The sequence below is a fragment of the Panthera onca genome, chromosome A3, assembly GCF_046562875.1.
Source record: "Panthera onca isolate mPanOnc1 chromosome A3, mPanOnc1 haplotype 2, whole genome shotgun sequence".
In the NCBI taxonomy this organism is placed as follows: Eukaryota; Metazoa; Chordata; class Mammalia; order Carnivora; family Felidae; genus Panthera; species Panthera onca.
In genome coordinates, this window is record NC_138341.1 from 117775691 (window position 1) to 117800818 (window position 25128).

The following is a 25128-nucleotide window of genomic DNA, read 5'->3' on the forward strand; positions in this document are numbered from 1 at the left end:
ATGGTAAAGGGCAGGACCTAAGAATCTGTATTGTTATCATGTGGCTCAGGTAATTCTCATCCTTGGGCAAATTTGGGAATTGCTACTCTAAAATAAACATCAGATTTTGTCATTATCCACCTAAAATTAAAATCTCTTTAGTGACTCTCCATGGCCTACAGTAGTGATTCTCAACTCAACCTTAGGTGCTTACCTAGGAAGTATTTAGAAATCTGGATGCTAGGCTGTTCCCCAAACCCACTAAAAACTCTAGGGGAGGGACCCATCCACTGGTGAATTTTTCAGAGCTCCCCAGTTGCAGCCAATGTTAAGAACCACTGGGAATGATCAAGCCTGAGCTGCTTAACCTAGATTAGAAAACCCAACTGTGAAAGGCCCCTGCCTACGTTCCTAGCCCTATTTTGGATTGTATTTTTGCCTGTGCACACTATACTTCAACCTCACTGAACTACCTGTAATTCCCAAACCTATGGTACAGTCATGCCTCTGGGCCTTTCTACAGGTTGTGCTCTCTGAATGGCAGTTATTCATCCCTAAGGACTGAATTACCACTTAGCTCCTTCCCCTTTAGAGTAATTTTAGATTTCCTTCACACACCTGCCCAGGCAGAGTAATTCATTCTCTTTTCTGTGCTAATACCATGCCTCTTTGTGTAGAGCTCTATTACTCTACTTATTACATTATACAGCTGATTCTTGAACAACGTGGGTTTGAACTCTGCAGGTCCACTTAACAGGCAGATTTTTTTTCAATACAGAACAGTACTGTATTTTCCTTAACATTTTTTTTCTCTTATTGTAAGAATACGATATATAACATATAAAACATACAAAGTATGTGTTAATCAACCATTTGTTATTGGTAAGGTGGAATTCTGGTCAATAATTAAGTTTTTGGGGGAGTCAAAAATTATACACGGATCTTTAATGGCAGGGCATGAGGTGTGTGTGTGGAGATGTCAGTGTCCCTAACCCCCACGTTGTTCAAAGATCAACTGTAGTAATGGGTTACAATTATTATATCTTGAGAATGAAAACTAAGGCTGGTTTAGTTTTATATCCCTAGCACCTAGCTAAGGGCCAGGAATATGGTAGGCAGCTAGTAACATTTTTGACTTAGTGAAAGTAGTATAAAAGAAGAAAAAAAAGAAGAAAATAAAAATGAGCAGGAATATTATTACTTTCTTAAAAAATCTGAATTAATATAATCTAACATTAAAATCTTAATTAGAAAAGAACTTTAAGCTGTGAGTTTCATCTGGAGAAATATGAATGAAGGCACTAAGAGAGAAATAAACCCTTTCCTTAATTCAGTAACATAATTTGGTCCACAAATTCATTCCAAGGAGTTAAAATAATCCTGTTTCTTTATGTGTCTAAGGCATTTTTTGAACTGAGGTGAAATTCACCTAACTTAAAAATTACATTTTTATTTTTTTAAAATAATCATTTTAAAGTGTATTTTAGTAAATTCACAATGTTATACAACCACCATCTAGATTAAGCTCTAAAATGATTTTCCTCCCCTCAAAAGAAACCCTGCTACAAACATTGGGGTACATGTGCCCCTATGAGTCAGCACTTTCAACAATAGCCAAATTATGGAAAGAGCCTAAATGTCCATCAACTGATGAATGGATAAAGAAGATGTGGTTTATATATACAATGGAATACTACTTGGCAATGAGAAAGAATGAAATCATGCCATTTGCAGCAACGTGGATGGAACTGGAAGGTATTATGCTGAGTGAAATAAGTCAGTCAGACAAGGACAGATATGAGTTTTCACTCATATGTGGATCTTGAGAAACTTAACAGAAGACCATGGGGAAAGGGAAGGGGAAAAAAAAGTTGCAAACAAAGAGGGAGGGAGGCAAACCATAAAAGACTCTTAAATACAGAGAACAAACTGAGGGTTGATGGGGGTGGGTGGGGGGCAGGGGAAAATGGGTGATGGGCATTGCAGAGAGCACTTGTTAGGATGAGCACTGGGTGTTGTTATGTAAGCGATGAACCGTGGAAATCTACCCCAAAAACCAAGAGCACACTTTATACACTATATGTTAGACAATTTTACAATAAATTATATTAAAAAAAGGAAAAAAGAAAAGAAACCCTGTACTCAAGTAGTTAGTCACTCCCCATTTTCCTCCTAGCCCCTGAAAACCACCAGGAACATTAACTTTTAAGTTACACTAAGGTATTTAAAAGATATAAAGCAGATATTTAAAAAGGTCTAGGTTCTAGATGGCTGTACAATTGTTTCTAGTCACACAGAAAAGAGTACAAATATAGTTTTTTTCAGTATCTCAAAAACTCCAATGTTTTATTAACCATTTTATGTACACTGATATCAAGTCTTGAAAACTAATAAAAACATGTCCAAAGCTTCTTATATAGTCACTGTACAAATGTTCATGTATGTTTTCTATAATAATGAAGATGAAAATGACACAATAGTTACAGCTACATAAAAATATATACAAGGACTTAAGACACATTTGATATTATTTGGTTTACAACATGTGTAGATACTACACAAAAAATGAGGATATAATTTGCAGAAAAGTAAAATGTGACCAAAATCACTTTTCTTCTTAAAATTTAAAAATAAAATTCCTGACAATAGCAGTTACTAATTTACAGCCAAATCTTAGACTAAGTCAAATTAGCCAGGGTTAGACATAAGTTAAGTTAAACATTTTGTATTTAAAAAAATAAGTTTTTCAGTTTAAAAAACATACATTTCATAACATTTTCTCAAAATTAATTAAGAATGGTTTATCCATGTCCTTCCAGATTCTGGAAACACATTAGAAAAAGTGAATATTGAACAGCTGATTCTTTGGAAAGCTGCACCCAAGTACCCCTTTTATTAGGTTGTGACATCAGCTAAGAGGGCCTTTATTAGGTCTGGAAGGCAAGGAGCTGGAGCTCAGGTACGAATCTACTTATGCTCAAAGAGAGAAAGGTCATGAGAAGGGAGCTAGACAACCCAGGATAGTAGTGGCACTCGGATGTGGAGTTGCCATAGTGGGTCAGAGACAGGCTGGTGTATCGTTCTTTGGCTCAGGTGCTATAGGAACCAATCCCTATTCAATATACATATGTATTTTTTAGAGTAATCTCTATGCCCGACATGGGGCTTGAACTCACAACCCTGAGATCAAGACTCACATGTTCTCCCAACTGAGCCAGCCATGTGCCCCCCTGCTCAATATTAAATGAGAACAGAAATATTTCAAAGTGTGCTTACCAAAAACAGATTATGTACCTTCATATTACAAAGCATAGAAGGAGACATTTATTTTAAAAAAGTGAGCTAAAAAGTTATGAGGTATCTCCTTACTTCATCCTAAAACTAACCCAAGAAAGAGACGTTTAAAAAATTCTTTAACTATTAAAATATTTAAAAGGCACTTGAAATATTGCTTTCCAATCCAACTCAAATATACTGTCAATTAATTTTGGACATAAAAAAAGCGCATAATTTTGGTGCAATTTTTCTTGTAATTCAGTGATACTTTCCATCTACAGGGCTGAAAGTTTTGAGGGACAGAGCCCCAACATTCTGCTACCTGAAAGTGCTTTTAGCGTAGAAACAGGAAGGATGTTAATGATTTGCTCTCTCACTGACAACATCCTGTAGTCGTTTAAGCAAAACATCATCATTTTCTTGACAGAGGCGTTTGGCAGGTGATTCTGCATCACCATCGATGGCTATTGCTCGCTTCTTGGTTCTCTGTTCACCCTGTCTTATCATATTGTTGATATCTTTCAAACTCTGCAAAAATAGAGGACATGTGTGAGTAAAAGGGGAAAAAAAGCAAACAACTAAGCTAACTGCTTTTTCCTGCACTCTACCCAAAGCTGAACACTAGGGTAGAGATTATCTTTTGAATCTAGGCCAACCTAATAAGAGCAATTAGATCTAATCTTTTCATGGTTTTAAAAACTGGATTTACCTTACAGCAGTAGTACTCAAAGACACTGGACTAGATGCAGAAATATCAAGTTGCTTACTAGGAATGCAAACTCTCAAGCCTCACCCTAACACCTACTGAATCAGACACTCTAGGGATGGAGTTCAGCAATCTATGTTTAATCAAGCCCTCCAGGTGATTCTGAGCTCCCTTGAAATTTGAAATCCTCTTCCTAGAGCAATGCTTTTTAAACTTTAATGTGCTTACTAATCATCTGCAGATCTTGTTAAAATGCAGATTCAGATTCAGCAGGGCTGGCATGAGGCTTGAGATCAAGCATTTTTTAAGTTTATTTTTTATTTATTTATTTTTTTTTGACAGAAAGAGAGAGAGAGAGAGAGAGCGAGCGAGCACATGCACGTGTGAGCAGGGGAGGGGGTAGAGGGAGAGAATCTCAAGCAGGCTCCACACTGAGTGTGCTCCGTACTGAGGTGTGGGGCTCAATCCCAAGACCCTGGGATCATGACCTAAGCCGAAATCAAGAGTTGTTCAACTGACTGAGCCACCCAAGTGCCCCAAGATCCTGCATTTTTAATATGTTCCCAGGTGATGCTGATGTTGAAGGTCTATAAACTATATTGAGTAGAAAGGCCTTAGAGTAGTGGCTCCTGAAAGCTGTGGATCATAACTGTCTAGAGAACCTGACTGGCAGAGCTTTGGGATTCAGTAGGTCTATTGAACAGATCCGTGTTCAACAAGGTCCCCCAGGTGATTCTGGTCTATGGTTTTGAAATCACTGCCTTAGAAGTTAGCTGGTCCCATCTTTGATTTCATTTAAGAATCTCTTCTAAACATCCTTGTAGGAAATCGACTTCTATGAAGAGGAAATGCAAATCTGTGAGGTATTCTATCTCAAGTGAGGTTGACTTCTGGAGACATACTAAACATATTTGCTTGATAGCCTTTCAAGTATCTGAAAACATCAATCATATAACTGTCACATATTCATCACTGTACGGGAGTTAAGATGAGGATAACCACAGAACTGTTTGCATAAATAAGAGAAGGCCTCTGTTTTTAGACTTTTCACTATCCCATCACCAAAGGAACTTCCACTTTGAAAGCTTTTCTTTAAAGTCAATATTCCTCGTGTCTGACCACCTGCCTTACTGGTCCCTTCTCAAGATCATATTTAAGCAGGGTGACACACTGGACTCTTGCAGTGAACTTCCCTAGTATCACATCAATAGTAATGGATTAAGCTACTGAAGCAGTTGAATACACTGCTCTTAATCACAGGAAACTTGCCACAGTAACAGTTCATATTATTTAAAAAAAAAATTTTTTTTATTTTTTTATTTTATTTTATTTTATTTTTTAATTTTTTTTTTTAACCTTTATTTATTTTTCAGACAGAGACAGACACAGCATGAACGGGGGAGGGGCAGAGAGAGAGGGAAACACAGAATCGGAAGCAGGCTCCAGGCTCTGAGCCATCAGCCCAGAGCCCGACGCGGGGCTCGAACCCGTGGACTGCGAGATCATGACCTGAGCCAAAGTCGGACGCTTAACCGACTGAGCCACCCAGGCGCCCCAAAATTTTTTAAATGTTTATTCATTTTTGAGAGAGAAAGAGACAGAGCGTGAGTGGGGGAGGAGCAGAGAGAGGGAGACACACAACTCGAACTCATGAACAGTGAGATCATGACCTGAGTATCCATAAACCTCATGTGTATATTGCTATCACGGTATTTGTGATATTCTGACAAAACTACCTTCTTATTCATCTATTTTCCTGCCTGGTTGTGGATTCAGATCAAGGCAGGGAATGGATTTTCTTTTTTTTTCAATTCACTGCAGCAATCCAACCCCTATATTAATTACAAAGAAATGCTTTATAAAGCCCTGCTGACATGAAGTGTAAAGAACAGTCTGAGTCAAAAGTGAAGACCAATATTGTGGGTTTACGTGTTTTAAAAAATTAAAAAATATTTATTTTTGAGAGAAAGAGAGAGAGATAGCATGAGTGGGGGAAGGGCAGAGAGAAAGGGAGACACAGAATCCAAAGTAGGCTCCAGGCCCTGAGCTGTCAGCACAGAGGCTGATGTGGGGCTTGAACTCATGAACCATGAGATCATGACATTTGCCGAAGTCAGAAGCTCAACTGACTGAGCCACCCACATGCCCCAATTCATATTTATTACTAGTAATTTTGCAGACAAAGAGCAAGATTAAAGATTATTAACTGGCAATATGAAATCCAATTTTTAACACAAGTACATAGATTGTTGTAACACCTTACCTTAGAAGGGCTGCCATTGAACTTATATAGCAGAGCACTCCTTGGTGTAAGGCCTGATGCATTCTTGTGTGGGGAAACATAAATGGAGTGCTGCTGGGAAATGCGGCGTGGTGAGCCTGGTTGTTGCTTAATATGTGGAAAAGGAGAGAGTGGTGGAGCTTCCATCTGAAATAATCCAAAAGTAAATTTTTGTATGATAAAAGTTCTTTTTTGAATCCCACCATATTTTTATTCCTTTATTTTTTTAAGTAGGCTCTGTGCCCAACATGGGGCTTGAACTCACAAACCCAAGATCAAGAGTTGCATGTTCTACCAACTGAGCTAGGTAGGTGCCCCCATATTTTTATTCTTATTGGCATTTCTTATGTGTCAGCTACACCATAAGAATCTATTAATGGCTGAAAAAAAGCAAAGACATGGTCCATTACCCCTTGTTTTTCAAGAGTTACTAACAGATATACTAAAATTTATTTTCCTGCATCTTTCAGGAAATACTGAAGAATTCTGAGACACCCAGAAGTGGTAATAAGCCAGGAGTGTAGTATAGTATATAGGAATAAGCCAGAAAGGAGAGGCAAAGAGTAATCAATATTCTAACACAATGATAATCTCTCTATATACATAACATACACCTCCTGCCCCATAACCAAAGCCATAGCAGAGAGAATAAAAGAGAGACAGAACTCTATGAGCCAGAAGGATGGGTCCATCATGGAACAAATTTGTTACTGAAATGATTAAGACTTTATACTGAAATGCAAATTATTTAGAAATAGAATTAGGGAAGCAGGGTCTGCACTTTCCTTTAATATTCTCAACAATGTTTCCATTCTAGGAATAAATAGAGATGGTTCCTTAATTAATAATTTCATCATCTTCAACTGAAGCTAATAAAACTAGTTTCAATTGGCTCATGACAGACATATTCATGATAGGGGGAGGTGGAACTGATGGGAGTTGAATGAATAGTCATGGCCTCTGAGAATAGTCACAGACCGCATTCCTTGAAATGTAAAAGGAGACACAAAATACACATATATGGCTACTGGCTAGATGCAGTTTCACTTGGTTCCTCTTACAACTAAAGTCTGCTCTCCTGGGAACCAACCTCAGCTTATACACTGATGATGTTTTCACAGGCCTGCTAGTACTGCCAAATCTGCATTAAAATGTCTTAGTGTTGCCTCTACTAATGATTCAGGCCTATTTATTTCCTTTTCTCTTTATCTTGAGAAAAACATTTATCTCATATATACATATTACAATAGAAATTAAAATTAAGAGAAAAAATTAGCAGAATTGTTTTCTTTTTTCCACATTCTCATCTAGTAGTTGCCCATATGTTAACATAATTTCCAGCAACATAATCATAATATGGATAAAATTTCCTTGATTTCTTCTGGTCTGTGTCGTATGATAGTTTTAATCATTCTCTAATTAATTACTGGTATTTTTTTTTCTCCTATAAAATGCATCAGTGACACTTTAACTCTGAAACACTTATCTAATAAACTTAGAGTAATCTAACTATGACTATGAATATTCATATCATAGTAAAATATAAAACATACCACATGGTCCTGATTTGACAAGTCATATCTCAGTGCAAATGACTTCACTCTTCCTACATATATTGTATTATAAAATTTGATAAGATCACCTCTTTCCTCTTTCACTGGTCCACTAGAACAGTCAGGTGTTTTTGTAGCATCTTCCAATTCTGTTAAAAGATTCAGGGTTATGACAGATGTATTATAATACACAAAGTGGTGATCTGAATCACAACTCTATGATATAAAAACAAAATCAGAGGCGCCTGGGTGGCTCAGTCAGTTAAACATCTGACTCTTGATCTCAGCTCTGATCTTTTTTGTTTTTTTTAGTTCATTTATTTATTTAGAGAGACAGCAGAGCCTGATGTGAGGCTTGAACTTACAAACCATGAGATCATGACCTGAGCTGAAATCAAGAGTTCTATGCTTAACTGACTGAGCCACCCAGGTGATCCTCAGCTCAAGTCTGAATCTCAGGGTCGTGAGTTCAAGTCCTGCATTGGGCTCCATGCTGGATTTGGAACCAACTTAAGGGGAAAAAAAAGTAAACACAAATCTTTATATAAAGCAATTAATGTTTTTGGAAAATGTTTGAAACCCATCTATATTATGTATAAATTAAATTGGAAACTTGAGAAATACAAATACATGTACTTAGGCTAATACTCTTCTCTTTTTTTAATTTTTTAAATGTTTATTTTTGAGAGACAGCAAGAGACAGAGTGTGAGTGGGGGAGGGACAGAGAGAGAAGGAGACAGAGTCCAAAGCAGGCTCCAGGTTCTGAGCCTGATGTGGGGCTCAAACTCAAACCAGGAGATCATAACCTGAGCCAAAGTCGGAAGCTTAACCGACTGAGCCATCCAGGCACCCCAAGGCTAATACTCTTTTCTCTAGATACTATTTCAGCAAGAATTTTTTCACAACGATACTTTTTAAGTTTATTGATTTATTTATTATGTATTGGCGGAGGGGGGCAGAGAGAGAGAGAGAGAGAGAGAGAGAGAGAAAGAGAATCCCAAGCAGGCCCCATGCTGTCAGCATAAAGCCCAACGCAGTGCCTGAACTCATGAGCCACAAGATCATGACCTGAGCTGAAATCAAGGGTCGGATGCTTAACTGGCTGAGCCACCCAGGCCCTTCTTCTCAAATTTTTTTATGCACAGTCCCCTTTCCCTGTAACACCTACTACCATCCTAATAAATGCTATTCCAAGCCATATTGGCTTTGTAACAGCTGTTGTAGGTTATTCTCACTACATGGATCAGTCAAAATTATTTAAGGTCCTCCTTTGATTAGAAATTTCTGGACACAGAGACTATACACAGTCTTCAGATTTGTGTGTCATTCCAATTCTAGTCATTAATATTTATATAAAGTAATGGGCTCTATTTATTTTGAAGGAACCAAACATTTAAAACTCTCTGGGACCTTGGTGGGATGCCTGGCTGGCTCAGTCAGCAGAGCATGTAACTCTTAATCTGGTGGTTGTGAGTTCAAGCCCTATGTTGGGTGTGGAACCTACTTAAAAAAACAAACAAACAAACAAACAAACAAACAAACAAAGTGATATTTTGGCAGTTTCTTGTGAACTCTAAAAGGCATGGCCATAATATAAAAACAAGTAAAAATGTCCTCTATTTATATCTTCATTGTCTATCTGGTGATTTTTTTTTTTTTTAATTTTTTTTTTTTTAACGTTTTTTTAATTTATTTTTGAGACAGAGAGAGACAGAGCATGAACAGGGGAGGGGCAGAGAGAGAGGGAGACACAGAATCGGAAGCAGGCTCCAGGCTCTGAGCCATCAGCCCAGAGCCCGACACGGGGCTCGAACCCACGGACCGTGAGATCGTGACTTGAGCTGAAGTCGGACACTTAACCGACTGAGCCACCCAGGCGCCCCTACCTGGTGATTTTAATATGGGCATAATGTGAAATAAAGTTACCTGATTTTCAATATGCAGTTACCAATATCATATATCTCATATGAAAACAGAATTTTTGTCTCATGAGAGAATTTGCTTCTACTGTTTTCTTTTAATGTAACCTACTCAACATTTCAAGTATTTTGTTTTTATTATGTTTAATCTCTACACCCAACATGGGGCTTGAACTCACGACCCTGAGGTCAAAAGTCACACACTCTTCCGACAGAGCCAGCCAGGCACCCCAACGACATCTAAAGTATTGCAAATAAGGAATATGGCCTTAGACAAATTAGCGTGAAAAAGAAAAAGAAAAAAAAACATTTAAAGAGAAATATTCATTAATAAAAAACCATAAATTTTATACTGCTTAAAAAATGATAGGGGTGTATGGGTGGCTCAGTTGGTCGACTGTCTGATTCCGGGTTTCCACTCAGGTCATGATCTCATGGTTCATGGAATTAAACCGTGCATTGGGCTCTTACTGACAGCATGGAGCCTACTTGGGATTCTCTCTCTGTCCCTCCCCCACTCATGCTCGCTCTCTCAAAAAAAAAAAAAAAAAAAAAAAATTAAAAAAAAACTTAAGTAACAGCTGTTACTTACTGAGGTCTTACTATAAGCAGGTCTTGTGTTAAACATCATACTTACACCATTCTTTGTAATCCTTAAAACAAGTCTCTGAGGAAGTACTGTAAACCTGTCAGTGTACCATTATACACTTGAGTATTATATTTGTTACTGAGATTAAGCTGTAATCTGGGTCTCTCAAGTGTTCTAGTCAATAATGCCAGTCTAGGGTGGTCTGGTGACATAATGGTGAAGAATTGGTATTTTGATCAGGAAGCTCATTCCCAACAGGTAGCTATTATAAGAGTTTCTGTTAGGTTTATCTTAATCAAAGGCCAATGCTTTGCTAATTAACATACTCAATGTAAGAAATGGGTTTTTATTCATTAAACAAAGCGGGGGGGGGGGGGTGGGCACGCCTGGATGACTCAGTCGATTGAGTCTGACTTTGGCTCAGGTCACAATCTCATGGTTCGTGAGTTTGAGCCCCACAATGGGCTCTGTGCTGACAGCTCAGAGCTTGGAGCCTACTTCGGATTCTGTGTCTCCCTCTCTCTCTGCCCCTCCCCCACTTGTGCTCTTTCTCTCTTAAAAATAAACATTAAAAAAAAACTTCAAGGGACGCCTGGGGGGCTCAGTTGGTTAAGCGGCCAACTTTGGCTCAGGTCATGATCTCACCATTTGTGAGCCGGAGCCCTGTGTCAGGCTGTGTGCGGATAGCTTGGAGCCTGGAGGCTGCTTCGGATTCTGTGTCTCCCTCTCTCTTGGCCCCTCCCCTGCTCATACTCTGTCTCTCTCTTTCTCAAAAATAAACAAACATTAAAAAGCAATTTAAAAATTTAAGAATCTGGTTTTTATTGATGAAAATAGTGACTGTTATGAAAGCCTAATGCTTCAAGTTGGTGCATGTTGGGGAAATTAGAAGTACTTAAATAGACTGGTTAACATATTTGAGACACTGTCCACAATATCATGATACAGATGAGTGATTCACTGAAGTCTGTGGAGCTTTACTATTATGGATGATAATGAAGACCAGCCCTGAACTCTGATGCATGTCATTTGCTTGATCCTGGCTTTAAGGCTAACAGAGTCCTGAATCTGAAATCTTGGCACCTGCTTCAAGTGAACCTTTAATGTGTGAGGTGGTGGTTGGACAGCTGGGTGTTTGGACAACCTATATAGGATGCATAAACTATGTGTGCTTTCTAAATAGTAATCATTTTATACCTAATTAAGAATTTTATAGAACCAGAATTGTTCTTCACTATGTGGTGTTCTTTGTTATGTTTAAGTCATAGCAACCAACCATAGCTGGAGAAACTTTAACATACCTTATCTGAACATAAACTTGCCTGACTGTATCCTCCACTGTAACTTTTTCCTTTTTGGTGCCAGAATTCCTGAGTCCATTATCACTGGATACTTGCGCAGCTCTGTGCCATCACCATTGGATAAAATCTTAAAAATCGTTGTTTGCTTGCTAATAAATATCTAGTTAATAAATGTATATACAACAGAAGTTGATTTGAAACCTTTAGGTTGTAGAGAGTAGCTAACCTTCATTGACCTCAAATTTCATTTGCAGATACTGTATCTATTGAACTTCACTGCTCCTTGTATGCCAGATACTTGCTAGTAGTCACTTTGTTTCTCATAGAGAACATTATTTTCCAGCTAACCTCTGGTGCCTGTTTGTCTCTACCCCCACTCCACATGCCTGGTTTTGTATGGACAGAAAAACCACCTGGGACAGATGAGCAACATGTGTTACAAAAATAGAAAGGCTGTGTGTGTGTGTGTGTGTGTGTGTGTGTATTTTATACACACGTTTGTAGTTGATATATATGTACGTATATATAATATATATGCATTTTTTCAGTTTTACTGCCTAATACACTTCCATTGCCTTGAAAAGGCTCAGGAATAATATATCTATGTAAAAAGAATTGAGCTTGGCTTATGTATCCTTAAACAGGGCAGATTCTAGGGCAATGTTATTAAAAAAAATTTTGGTGAGTAAGATCTTAAAAGTTCAGATCCCAATAAACACCATAATGATCACGGATATCTACGTGATTAAAAAAAAGAGTCCTTGACTCTGGCAATTTTCTCTAAGAATTTATCCTAAGGATATGGATCAAAGATTAAGCTACGGTGATGTTCCTCACAAAGCTATGTATAATGGTTAATAATCTAAATGTCCCACACTGTAGAATACATCACAGTACATGTGTTACACATGTACACATTTAGTAATGGGAAGATGAGACAAGGAAAAGATGGGCAGAAGAAGCATTTTTACAGCTTATCAACATAGGAATAACTACCTTGACAATATGAATAATTGATTTTCCTTTCTTTGAAAAAAATTTCCTAGTGCCTCAAGTCTTACATATCATGATGGTTAACAACAGGATGGCAGCTTTGTTGGTGGTGGAAGAATACTTATATACTTACTTATTAATGAACAAGACATTTCCTTAATTGTCACCCCAGGCAGATCACTGACAGCTACCTTACTTCCCCTGTAATTCAGATTTATTTTTAAAATTTACTAAGAGCCTTTTATGTGTTTTATTAATGTTGTAAGTATACTACAAAACTTTTTTAAAACAAAAAAAATGTTTTAATGTTTATTCATTTTTGAAAGACAGAGAGAGACAGAGCACAAGCAGGGGTGGGGCGGAGAGAGAGGGGGACGCAGAATCTGAAGCAGGCTCCAGGCTCTGAGCTGTCAGCACAGAGCCTGACGCGGGGCTCGAACTCATGAACGGTGAGATCATGACCTGAGCCGAAGCCGGACACTCAACCGACTGAGGCACTCAGGCGCCCCACAAAACTTCTTCTAAAGCACAATTAATAGGGGAAAAATGGTTTAAATTCACAACCTCTTTGGATGGAGGCATCTGACTCATACTTATCTCAAACTTGTTTCTTCCCAAATGCTTTCACATATGCATTATCCATTCCACTTACATCGCTAACCCCATGCTGCCTGACATCCACTGCATTATGTACAATGTAATCAAAGGTATATTACATATAGAATATTAAATTGGGCAACTTACCATAATCTGTCATTTCAAAATCACCATTTATGTTTTTATTGTATGCCATAACTTCTTTTGGAATACTTTTCAACAGTACACTTCTATAGACCTATAGGTTAGAGTGGAAAAAGACTGCTAAGTCATAAAGATGCACAGTTTAAGCAAAACCAAAATAAGAACAGAATATCATGCCAGTTAAAAGGTATTTGTCTGTATTGGTGATAATCAAGGGCAAAATGTTACTAGGCTGGTAAATATAGATTATAGCAACCATCTTAGTAGAGGGGATATGGAAACAGAGCCTACCACCTAATACTGCCATTGTAGTTTACAAAAACTAAACACCGATGAGCAGGTTTTGCCACATAAAAGCAACTTCAAATATCTGAGCTTGTTCTTCTTTTTAATTCCTTGCATAAGAATCATTTGATTTCATTAAGGCTTGTTTTCCTACTCCCATCCCATTCCCATCTCCTTTCAGATGGCCACATGAAAATCTGTTTCCCTTCCTTCTTCTAAATTCTTTCCTACCTCCAAGACAGCTGAAAGGCATAATCCATTTCCCCTCATCCTATGGGTGGTAGGTATGAGAGGATATTTAGGAAGCTATGGCTCGGTCTATTTTGGACCCACACTAACTTCACCTTAATGATCTTTAGGGATAATCTGGACCTTTCTAGAATCTGTTCCTGAAGGATTTTTCTGAAGAGGTCCAGACACTCTTAGCCTATCAGAGGATATAACAAATGCTTGTACTTGGCTCTTCCATGTATTTTAGAGCTTAAAGAAGTGAAACTCTATGTGGGGCTCTCTTAGAAGGGGGTGTGACTACCAGTACTTAAGCATGGGATATCTGAGTAGCTACATCATATCACATCTCTCTTCCTAAGATGGCAGATCACCAAGGCTAGAAAAGAGGTCATTATGCTCCCTAGAGCTCAGCAACTAAGCTCCTGAGTGGTCAAAGCCTTAAGGTAGCCCAACTGTATGTTCTTCAGCTGTAATAATAACAATATGGAACTAATAGTCATTAAATACTTACTATGTGTCCAGCCACTAGGCTAGCATTTTATATTTCCATGACTGAAAGGTTTTATAGGATTTTTACCATGGCTATTATAAAATGACATTATCAAATATGCTTGGTATCTATTTAAAGATTCAAACATTAAGATTCTTAGTAGGTGGCAAATGAAGCTAGACTTGAGCTAATAAATCCTCAAATTTCACAGGATTTTAAACATCATTAGAGAATCAAGTCCCACACAATTAGAGAATATTATTATTATTTAAATTTATTTTTTTGGTAATCTCTACACCCAACATGGGACTCAAACTCATGACCCCTGAGATCAAGAGTCACGTGCTCTTCTGAGCCAGCCAGGCATTATTATAGATGATTTTCATTAGATTATTTATTTTAAAGTTTACTTATTTTGAGAGAGAGAGTGCGTGTGCAAGTGGGGAATGGGCAGAGGGTAAGAAAGAGAAAAAGGCAGAGAGAGAAAATCCGAAGCAGGCTCTGCACTGTCAGTGCAAAGCCAGATGCAGGGCTCCCACAACCCTGGGATCATGACCTGAGGTGAAATCAACAATTGGACACTCAACCAACTGAGCCATCCAGGCACCCCTAGATTTTTTATTAAAGTAGGCTCCATATAGTACGTGGGGCTTGAAATTCACCACCCTGAGATCAAGAATCTTATGCTCTATAGATTGAGCCACCCAGGCACTTCCCTTCATTAGATTTTTTGTGAAAAATGTCCCCACTCAACAAATGAACAAATAAATGGAATAGGAAAACACATGACAAATATATGCAAATATATCGATGAGTATATAAACAGCCAATTTCCTGGCTTTTACTGAAATTTTCTTTAGAGTTTAATGATATCCACTAAACCAAAAAATCTAAAGTACAGTAAAACTATAAAAGAAGTTTACCTTTTCTATGACTTGTCAACAGAGAACTAGTACAAATCTATTTTTGGACGGAAGGAAAAATGTTACTCACATGACTGTTTGCCTGGGGCTGATTCCTATAACTTTTCATTATTTCTTGAAAAGTTCTTTCTTCTTTTGTTACCTAAGGAAAAGTAAATTCTGCATTTATCAGTTGCTCTTAAAAGAAAAATGGCTCTGAACAAAAGCTTCAATTATAGGTTGGCAGTGAGAGCAGTCCTGCAGAAAGTCATTAACCCCAGGCCAGTCCATGACTAAAAACCACTACCATTTATGATTTTTTTACTACCTTTAAAGTTCAGGCTTTGTGGCCTGTGGGGACTCAGCTAATAGCTTCATTAATCAAAAGCACTGAGATTGCTATGGTATAACTTTACTGAAAATACATTTCTTTTTATAAAAAGAATGATACCAGAAAACTCCGATCTGCTGCATCCCCTGCAGTCTCTGGTTTTACTGACTTTTAAAGTACCCTCTTAAAAGTAAAGTAGCCACTTACTAAAGGATAAAAAATGTCTTATGGTGATTCACAAGAAAACTGAACAATTATTACAGGATTAGGTTTTTAATATTTTAGGACAGACTATATGGTTTCCAATGCTTAGACAGAAAAGTTATGGTGGTGGCCAAAAGGAAGGAAATGAATTGGTGATCCATAACAGTATCCCTTCCAGTCTATTTGTTATTATAAAATTTACTTAAATTACTCCTTCTCTCTGCTTTACTGTCCGTTAGCACTAAACCTGTTCTTCCATAATGATGAGCTAAAAATGGCAAAGCCTGAACTCTGAGAGTTCCATGGAAAACACAAAATATTAGGTAATAACATTTATTAATCTCTATTTTGTATAGAGATCTTAAAGGCATTGTGAGAGAGGAGTCAAAAGGAGTTTGAAAACATGTCCTCTGCCTCAAAAAGCTTAAGAATTAGGTCTTAACTATGTACATCTGCTAGTACTGCCAGTGTGGTCAATATGGTTCAGACCAAAGTTATAGATGATTGTTTCAGGTATATCAGAATTTTAAAAAGCAAGTAAGATATACTATTTTATGAATGAAAGCATGTTGTAGCACCTAGAAAGTAAAATGCTTTTCTGAGGTGGTGCAAAAAATCACTGGAAAGCAGTATATTAGAGAAGCTATTTTATGAAGTATGAGTTCATTAAATTATGAAATAAGAAATCCTAGGGTGCCATTTATTAACTGTATAACTGACCAAGTTACTTTCAGCTCTGGGCCTCAATTACTAACCTACAACATAATGATCATTTTATTGTAAAGTATTAGATGAGAGGGGTCACAGCGATGGGGGTAAAATGATGTTCACATTAATAGTATGGAGAATCATTTATACAAATGGTCTCTAAGACCTTTTCCAATTTCTTTACAACCAATGTATTCTTATGATGTGGGAAAGCTGATTATTACAAAATGAAATGGAGAGTCCAGAGAATAGATGCAGTAGCTGGAATTTACTACTTAACAATAGTGGGCATTTGAACAAACTAACAATTAAGTGCAAAAGATTTTCACTTTGTGCTTCAAAAACGGGTAACTAGGGCAAAGAGCTTCCCCCAACTTATACATTACCTTTGCCATGATGTAAAAGGCACAAAGAAGCAGCTGATCCAAATGTCGGTCTTTCATTAGATCAGGGCAATGAACTAAAGTGAATTCAAAACATGTCCATATCTTCCTTCGTAACTCATTTGAAACATCCAGTTTTAAACATAAATCTCGTAATCGTACACTTGCTAAATGATAGACCTAAGATGGAAGGTAGCACATTGATGCAAAAAAAAACCCAGTAAATAATTCTTCGAATTTATGTCTTACCATGAACATGGGCTTTCAGGCCAAGATTAACAAATACCTAGGCTGTTGATAAATGTATGTAAAATTACATAAAATTTCTGTTCTATAGTACTAGTTCACTGGCAGAAGACTTTAATTCTCTTCAGAAGACTGTCTTAAAAACTCTTTTGGAAAAGATGTCCTCTATCCTGTCATCTATGTAAAGTAAAAAACACTAAAATGCAAGATTTACTTGCATCACGATCATTATGAATACATAATTTTTCAAGTGTTCAGAAATCCCCCGTACCTTTTTTTGTTCAGAAAAGATTACTAGGAAGTCTAAAATGTCAGATAATAGGGGTGCCTGGTTGACTCAGTTGGTGGAGTATGACTCTTGATCTCGGGGTTGGGGGTTCTAGCCCCATGCTGGGTGGAAAGATTACTTTAAAGTAAAATCTTTAAAAATTTTTGAAAAAAAGTCAGATAATAAAGAACTAAAATGTTTGATTTCAAGAATGAGTCAGAAAGCAAAACCATTTAAAAAACCTCCCCTATATTCTACACTGTTTTTATGAGCACATAAATGGAATATTAAAGTAAATGAGATACAAGGTTTTTTGTTTTTGTTGTTTCTAAGTACATCAGAGTAAATTTAGTTCAATGCCCTGAACCTTTCATATACAACTTTTATACGAATTGATAACTAATGCAAATGACCTGAAGGTCCTGCAAGATTCTAAAATGGCTTCCAATCATCCAGGAAGCATTATGTTTTACTGTTTTAAAAACTGGTGACCCTGCTGTGGTATCTCTAAATCCACACTATTCTGTTTGAACTAAGTCTTCAAATTTAAATGTTCAGGGAAAAAGAATCAGGCATCCCTTACAGCAAATTATTTTTGGGGACGCCTGGGTGGCTCAGTTGGTTGAGCATCTGATTCTTGATTTTGGCTCAGGTCATGATCCCAGGGTCCTGAGATTAAGCCCAGTGTCAGGCTCTGTGCTGGGCATGAAGCCTGCTTAAGATTCTCTCTCTCCCTCTGCCCCCTCCCCCGCTCTCTCTCAAAATTAAAAAAAAAAAAAAAAGTATCTTTGGCAGGAAAATAATCCACAAATAAGAGTTTAAAAACAAATATAAGCTATCCAATACACTAATCTGATAGTCAAATGGTAGACTCCAAAGCCACAAGTGATTCATTTTATAGCAAATTCATTTTTTCTGCATCCTATCCCCTTGTTTCTAGTCCATCTGGCCAAAAGATAAACAGAATCCATTTGGGTCAGTGCAGTGGGAAAGATGCCAGAACTTTACATTTGTCACAGAAAATAAAAGATAATGGCCCTAGTTAAAAAGATTAGAAATAATAAGTCATTAAGTAATATTTGTTAAGTATCTTTTACAGAGTTGATCCAATGCCTTAAAGAAACACATACTCTGGAAGTCTGATTCTGACAAAAAAATTCAGAGTACATTCTATTCAGTCCTGGAACACCAGCACCATGCTGAATTCAGCATAGATAATAGCTGCAACTTACTCAAGGAATGGTTATTTTGAATTCACTATAGATACGGACACATATGTTCTTTTTTTTTTTTTTTTAAACGTTTATTTATTTTTGAGACAGAGAGAGACAAAGCATGAACGGGGGAGGATCAGAGAGAGAGGGAGACACAGAATCTGAAACACGCTCCAGGCTCTGAGCTGTCAGCACAGAGCCTGACACGGGGCTCGAACTCACGGACCGCGAGATCATGACCTGAGCCGAAGTCGGACACTCAACCGACTGAGCCACCCAGGCGCCCCACGGACACATATGTTCTTTATACAGACATCCTATTCTCTTTTAGGATAGAGTTTTTCTAGTTTCTAATCTATGTCAAACAGGTTATAATTAAATGGAAAGAAGGATGCCTGAGTGGTTCAGTGGTTCAGTCAGTTAAGTGTTTGATTCTTGATTTTGGCTCTGGTCATGATCCTGGGGTTGTGAGACTGAGCCCTGCATTGGGCTCCTCGATGAGCATGGAGCCTGCTTGGGATTGTCTCTCTCTCCCTCTGCCCCTCTCCCCAGCTTGCACTCTCTCTGTCTGTCTGGTCCCTCTCTCAAATAGATAAATAAATGGAAAGAAAAAAACCCAAGATTCTGAAATAAATGCAGAATTAAAAATTCAGAACTTGGGGTGCCTGGGTAGCTCAGTAGGTTATATGTCCAACTTGATTTTTGCTCAGGACATCATCTCACAGTTTGTGGGACTGAGCCCCACATCGGGCTGTGCACTGACAACACAGAGCCTACTTGGGATTCTCTCTCTCTCCCTTCCTCTGTCCCTCTCCTGCTCGTGCTCCCTCACTCTCTAAATAAATAAACTTTAAAAACAGAAACAAAAAACAGGCCTTATATAGGCACAAGGTGGAGGCAGTAGTCATGGAGGCAGAGTAGAGGAGGCAGTGGGAAGTAGAGAAAATGGCAAGTCTCTCAAGAATTATGATTAAAAAGACTAGAGGAAATAAATTTAAATTTGCATCAAAAGCAATTTGGAAAGATAATTTCTTAAAATTTTTAAGTCTTAAACCCTAATCACAATGCTAAGACAAAAAACAGTGCTTTCTTTTTCCTTCACAATTTTTTTTAACGTTTATTTATTTCTGAGAGAGAGAGTGTGAGTGGAGTAGGGGCAGAGAGAGAAGGAGATAGAATCTGAAACAGGCTCCAGGCTTTGAGCTGTCAGCACAGAGCCCGATGAGGGCTCGAAATCAGGAGGCTTGAGATCATGACCTGAGCTGAAGTTGGAAGCTCAACCAATTGAGCCACCCAGGCGCCCCTCCTTTATAATTCTTGAGAATGGGCTAGCCAGCCATGTAGTTATGGAGTAGACTACAGAGGTACTTTCAGTTCTGGGATTTATTTTAGAGAAGAATCATGTTTGGTTATAAAAATCTAATTAACTTACCTGTCTTATCAGAAGTTGACAGTGCTTGTAAAAATGGGTAGGGCAAATTGAAATTATTTCTATGTTAAATCTTTCAGTCCTTTTTCATTAATACTACAGTAATGCATGTATTATAATGGAAATTGGTCAAATCTTAATTTAAAAGGTAACACAGTAAGGGGTGCCTGGGTGGCTCAGTCCATAGAGCATGTGACTTTTAATCTCAAAGTCATGAGTTTGAGCCCCACTTTGGGAACAGAATTTACTTAAAAAAATAAATAAAAGGTAACACATTGGATTTATGATAAAAACTGTGTAGCCACCCAGTATTCCACCAATTTTTATAACAATGCTTCAATAATTTAAGCTTATCTGTAAGATCCAAGAAGCACCTGTCCCACAATGAACTCTAATCTACAGCAACCTAACACAATGTAGTTCCACTAAATTTCAGAGGATGGCCAACTGCTCAAAGTGGTATAAGAACGTAAGTTGGTAGGATATATAAGCTATATCATGAAATGGAGTCACACCATATAAGCCTGAGTCAAACACAGTTCACCAAAATCATAATGTTTTCTTAAGAGGTCAAATATGTTTCTTTTAAAAGGGTAAACATATATTACCTGATGTCAAAGCTAACAAAGATACTACAAAAAATATAGACCAATATCTCATGAATATTGATACAAAAACCCTCAACAAAGTACCAGTAAACTGAACACAACAGCATACCCTAAAAGGATTTTACAGTGTGATCAAATTATGATTTATTCTTGGGATGGAAGGATAGTTTAACAGAAAAACCAATTAGAGTAATATACTACATTAACAGAATAAAGGGAAAAATATGATTATCTCAATTGATGCAGAAAAAGCAACTGACAAAATCCAAAATGCTTTTTTCTTTTTAAATTTTATTTTCTAATTTTTAAAAATTTTTATTTTACACAGTGAGAGTGTGAGCTGGGGAGGAGGCAGAGGGAGAGAGAGAGAGAGAGAAAGAGAGAGAGATAAACTTAATCAGGCTCCATGCTTATGGCAGAGCCTGATGTTGGGCCTCCATCCCGTGACCCTCTGATCATGACCTGAGCCGAAATCAAGTGTCAGATGCTCAATTGACTAAGCCACCCAAAGCCCCCCTTTTTTTCCCCATAAAAACACTCGATGAACTAAGAATAGAATAAAACTACCTCAACATGATAAATGCCATATATGAAAAATCCATAGCTAACATACTCAAAAGTAAAACAAAGAAAAGAAGAAAGCTTTTCCCCTAAGATTAGGAACATGACAAGGATGCCCAATTTCAGCACTTTTCAACATAGTACGAGAAATTCTAGCCAGAGCAATTAGGCAAGAAAAAGAAATATAAGGCATCCAAACTGGCAAAGAAGTAAAATCACCTCTGTGTGTAGTTTACATGTGTAGAATACTGGAAAACTCTAAAAAGTCCTTAAAAAACGTGAGAAATAATAAATGAATTCCACGAAGTTGCAGGATACAAAATCACACAAAAATCTCTTTCATTCTTATACTACCAACAATGAATAATCCAAAAATAAAGAAAATGATTTCATTTACAATAGCCTGAAAAAGAATAAAATACTTAGGTATCAACTTAACCAAGTATATAAAAGTGTATACTGAAAACTGCAAAATACTGCTGAAAGAAATTAAAGAAAGTGCAAATAATAAAACACTGCATGTTAACTAAAAAACAAAAAAGCAAAACAAAAAGCTCAAAACACAAATAAATGGAAAGACACCCCATGTTCATGGACTGGAAGACTTTTTTTTTTTTAAATGTTTACTTAGTTTTGAGAGGTGGGGAGATGAAGGGGGGGGTGGGACAGAGGATCCAAAGTGGACTCCATGTTGATAGCAGTAAGCCTGACACGGTGCTCAAACCCACGAACCACAAGATCATGACCTGAGACAAAGTTGGACACTCAACCAATTGAGCCACCCAGGTACCCCTGGACTGAAAATTTAATAATGTTAAGATGTCAATACCAGTCAAAACAATCTACAGATTCAATGCAATCCTTATCAAAATCCCCATGATGGGGTGCTTGGGTGTCTCAGTTGGTTAAGCATCCAACTCTTGATCTCAGCTCAGGTCTTTATCTCCGGGTCGTGAGTTCAAGCTCTGTGCTGGGCTCCATGATGGGCATAGAACCTACTTTAAAAAAAAAAATCCCCAAGATGTTTTTTGCCGAAATAGAAAAATCCATTCTAAAAAGAAAAAGAAAAATCCATGCTAAAACTCGTATGGAATCTCAAGTGACTCTGAATAGCCAAAATAATCTTGAAAAAGAAGAAAAAGTTGGAGGTTTCACATTTCCTAATTTCAAAACTTACTACAGGAGTACCTGGATGGTTTAGTCAGTTAAGTGTTTGACTTTTGACTTTGGCTCAGTCATGATTTTATGGTTCATGAGTTCAAGCCCTGCGTCAGGCTCTGTGCTGACAGCATGGAGCTTGCCTGCTTGGGATTCTCTCCCTCAAAATAAATAAACTTAAAAAAATTTTTAAAAAGGAAGGAAATTCTGAATGATGCTACAACATGGATAATCTTGAAGACTTACGCTAAGTGAAATAAACCTGTCACAAAAGGACAAATATTGTATGATTCCACTTATATAAGGTACCTTGAATAGTCAAATTCATAGTAGGATGGTGGTTACTAGGAGCCAGTGGTGGGGAGAGAAATGGTGAATTATTGTAATTGTTTGGGACAGAGTTTCAGTTTAGGAAGATGAAAAAGTTCTGGAGATGGATAGTGGTGAAAGCTCCTCGACAATATGAATGTACTCAATGACAATTTTGTACTTAATGACATTTTTGTACTTTTAATTTTTTTAAATGCTTATTTAATATTTTTGAGAGACAAAGAGACAAAGCGTGAGCAGGGGAGGGGCACAGAGAGAGGGAGACACAGAATCTGAAGCAGACTCCAGGTTCTGAGCTGTCAGCACAGAGCCCGATGCAGGGCTCAAACGCACGAACCGTGAGATCATGACCTGAGTCGAAGTCGAACGCTTAACTGAGTGAGCCACCCAGGCCCCCCGACACTTTTGTACTTAATATACACTTAAAGATGGTTAAGATGGTAAATTTTATGTCCATTTTACCACACACCCAAAAAAGAAGGCTAAAATTGCTGTTAATCTTTCTTGCGTTGATTGAATGACATTTTATTTTCATTTTTTAATTTTTAAAAATATTTATTTTTCAAGTTTATTTATTTATTTTGAGAGAGAGAGAGAGAGAGAGAGAGAGAGGGGCAGGCAGAGAGAGAGGAAAGGAGAGAACCCCAAGATGGCTGCATGCTGCCAGTGCAGAGCCTGACGGGACACCGAATCTCACCAAGTGTGAGATCTTGACCTGAGGTGAAATCAAGAATTGGACGCCACAACTAAGCCACCCAGGTGCTCCTTAAATATTTTAACTAATCTCTACACCCAATACCCAATGTGGGGCTCAAACTTACAACCCTGAGATCAAGAGTTGCATGCTCTACCAACTGAGCCAGGTGGGTGCGTCAAATGAGATCTTTTTAGATGTCATAAAATCACATACCTTTCTATAAAACAGTGCTAAAGACCCAGTTCTCTTTGGTTTGCTTATTCCAGTTGTATGTGCCTCTTGTCCTTTAGTCAGATGGTTCTGTTTTGGAGAAGCACCAATTAATGACTGAGCAGTAAGTGACACAGGACTCTCGACTTTGGACTCCTGAGTTGTGTTCATGGAAATTGGTATCAGTGTGATCTCTCCAGCATCATTTGCAATACCTAAATGTATAAGCAAGAATTCTATTTTAGAAATAAGTTGCATGTGGTCCAGAAAAACTGTCAATTATCTACCTACCTACCTACCTACCTACCTACCTACCTACCTAGCTATCCAAACATAGGAATAGGTTAGAAAAGAGGAAAGCTACAAAAATTGTAATTCTAGGTTATAACACTCTTGTTTTCTATTTCTGCTCTGAGACAGTGTTTTCTTTTGAACTCTTAAGGAGATGTTTGTAATTAAGAAAAAAGATTTTTGCTTAACACGCTCATTTGTAAAGCTCAGATAAGAAAATAAGTCCAATAAAAAGGGTGGTAAATTCATGAAAGTATGAAAATTCAAAAACCAGTATAAGTTCAAAACAAAAAAAAAGGTGGAATATATAAGATTTTTAAGGCAGTAAAACTATTCTGTATAATACTATAATGGTAGATATATGTTATCAGACTTTCATCAAAATCTATAGAAGTGTACATCAACAGTGTACTTTTATGTAAATTATGGACTTGGGTCATAATGATGTGTCAATGTAGGTTCATCAGTTGTAAGAAATACACCATTCTTTGGTATATTGATGGTGATGAGGTCTGTGTGTGTGTGGGCAGTGGGTATATGGGAAATCTCTACACCTTTTACTCAATTTTGCTGTGAACCCAAAACTGCTCTAAAATAATAAATTAAAAAAATGGTATAGGTTAAAAAAAAAAAAAAAACTGGATCAAAAAGGCCATGTGATTCAACCCAGCAAGACATTTCTTAAATTACTAACCAACTCAGAAAAAAAATAAAATAAATACATTAAAATGTTACCGTGCAATGGGATTGTAACTTTATGTCCCGTTGTCCCTGTGACTATGGCTGTGGCCATAGTTAGAAGACTTTGCCCAGGTGGAATTGATAGATTTTCAGCAGTAATGCTTGAAGAAGGAGCAATTTTCAATTTTGTTCCTTCTGTTATGATCCTGTCCATAAGTATTTCTTTTGGGGGATCTTCCCCAAAAAGTCTTCTCTTAGCACTCCCTGCAGTAGGAGAACTGTAGCGTTCATGGACAGAAATTGGAGACAACGGTTGCATATCTAATAGAGAGAAAAATAAATTTAAAATAGTTTGATATGTATTCTAAACTAATAAATCAGGTTCACTCATTCACTCAAAAAATAGATACTGAGTTACTATATGCTAAGCAATAGGTATTCAGCAGTAAATAACACGGCTGCTATCTTCACAGAATATAGAGTATAGCAAAAGAGGTATGAAAAAGTTACTACATGTGAAAATTATGATAGCTCATCTTCCTGGTTTCTTGAACCTCTGCCT

At 37.4% G+C, this 25128-nt stretch overlaps 1 protein-coding gene and 1 long non-coding RNA gene across 7 annotated transcripts in view; one reads left to right on the forward strand and one right to left on the reverse strand.

Annotated features, from left to right (window-relative positions):
* LOC132668220 (uncharacterized) overlaps nt 1-25128 on the forward strand; it is a 53437-nt gene that overhangs the window by 12290 nt on the left and 16019 nt on the right. The gene's annotated exons all lie outside the window — the stretch shown is intronic.
* RBL1 (RB transcriptional corepressor like 1) overlaps nt 1-25128 on the reverse strand; it is a 65936-nt gene that overhangs the window by 2363 nt on the left and 38445 nt on the right. For 3 of the 5 annotated variants that reach the window (XM_060617262.3, XM_060617264.3, XM_060617266.3), the window contains 8 exons: nt 24621-24887; nt 23598-23809; nt 16877-17053; nt 15339-15410; nt 13343-13433; nt 7796-7944; nt 6225-6389; nt 3516-3783 (listed from right to left, as the gene is read on the reverse strand). In XM_060617262.3, coding sequence (XP_060473245.3) covers nt 3613-3783; nt 6225-6389; nt 7796-7944; nt 13343-13433; nt 15339-15410; nt 16877-17053; nt 23598-23809; nt 24621-24887 — 1304 coding nt within the window. In that variant the 3' untranslated portion in view covers nt 3516-3612. Of the gene's footprint in view, nt 1-3515; nt 3784-6224; nt 6390-7795; nt 7945-13342; nt 13434-15338; nt 15411-16876; nt 17054-23597; nt 23810-24620; nt 24888-25128 lie in introns of those variants that run through there. The other 2 variants (XM_060617263.3, XM_060617267.3) reach the window with 2 other exon arrangements.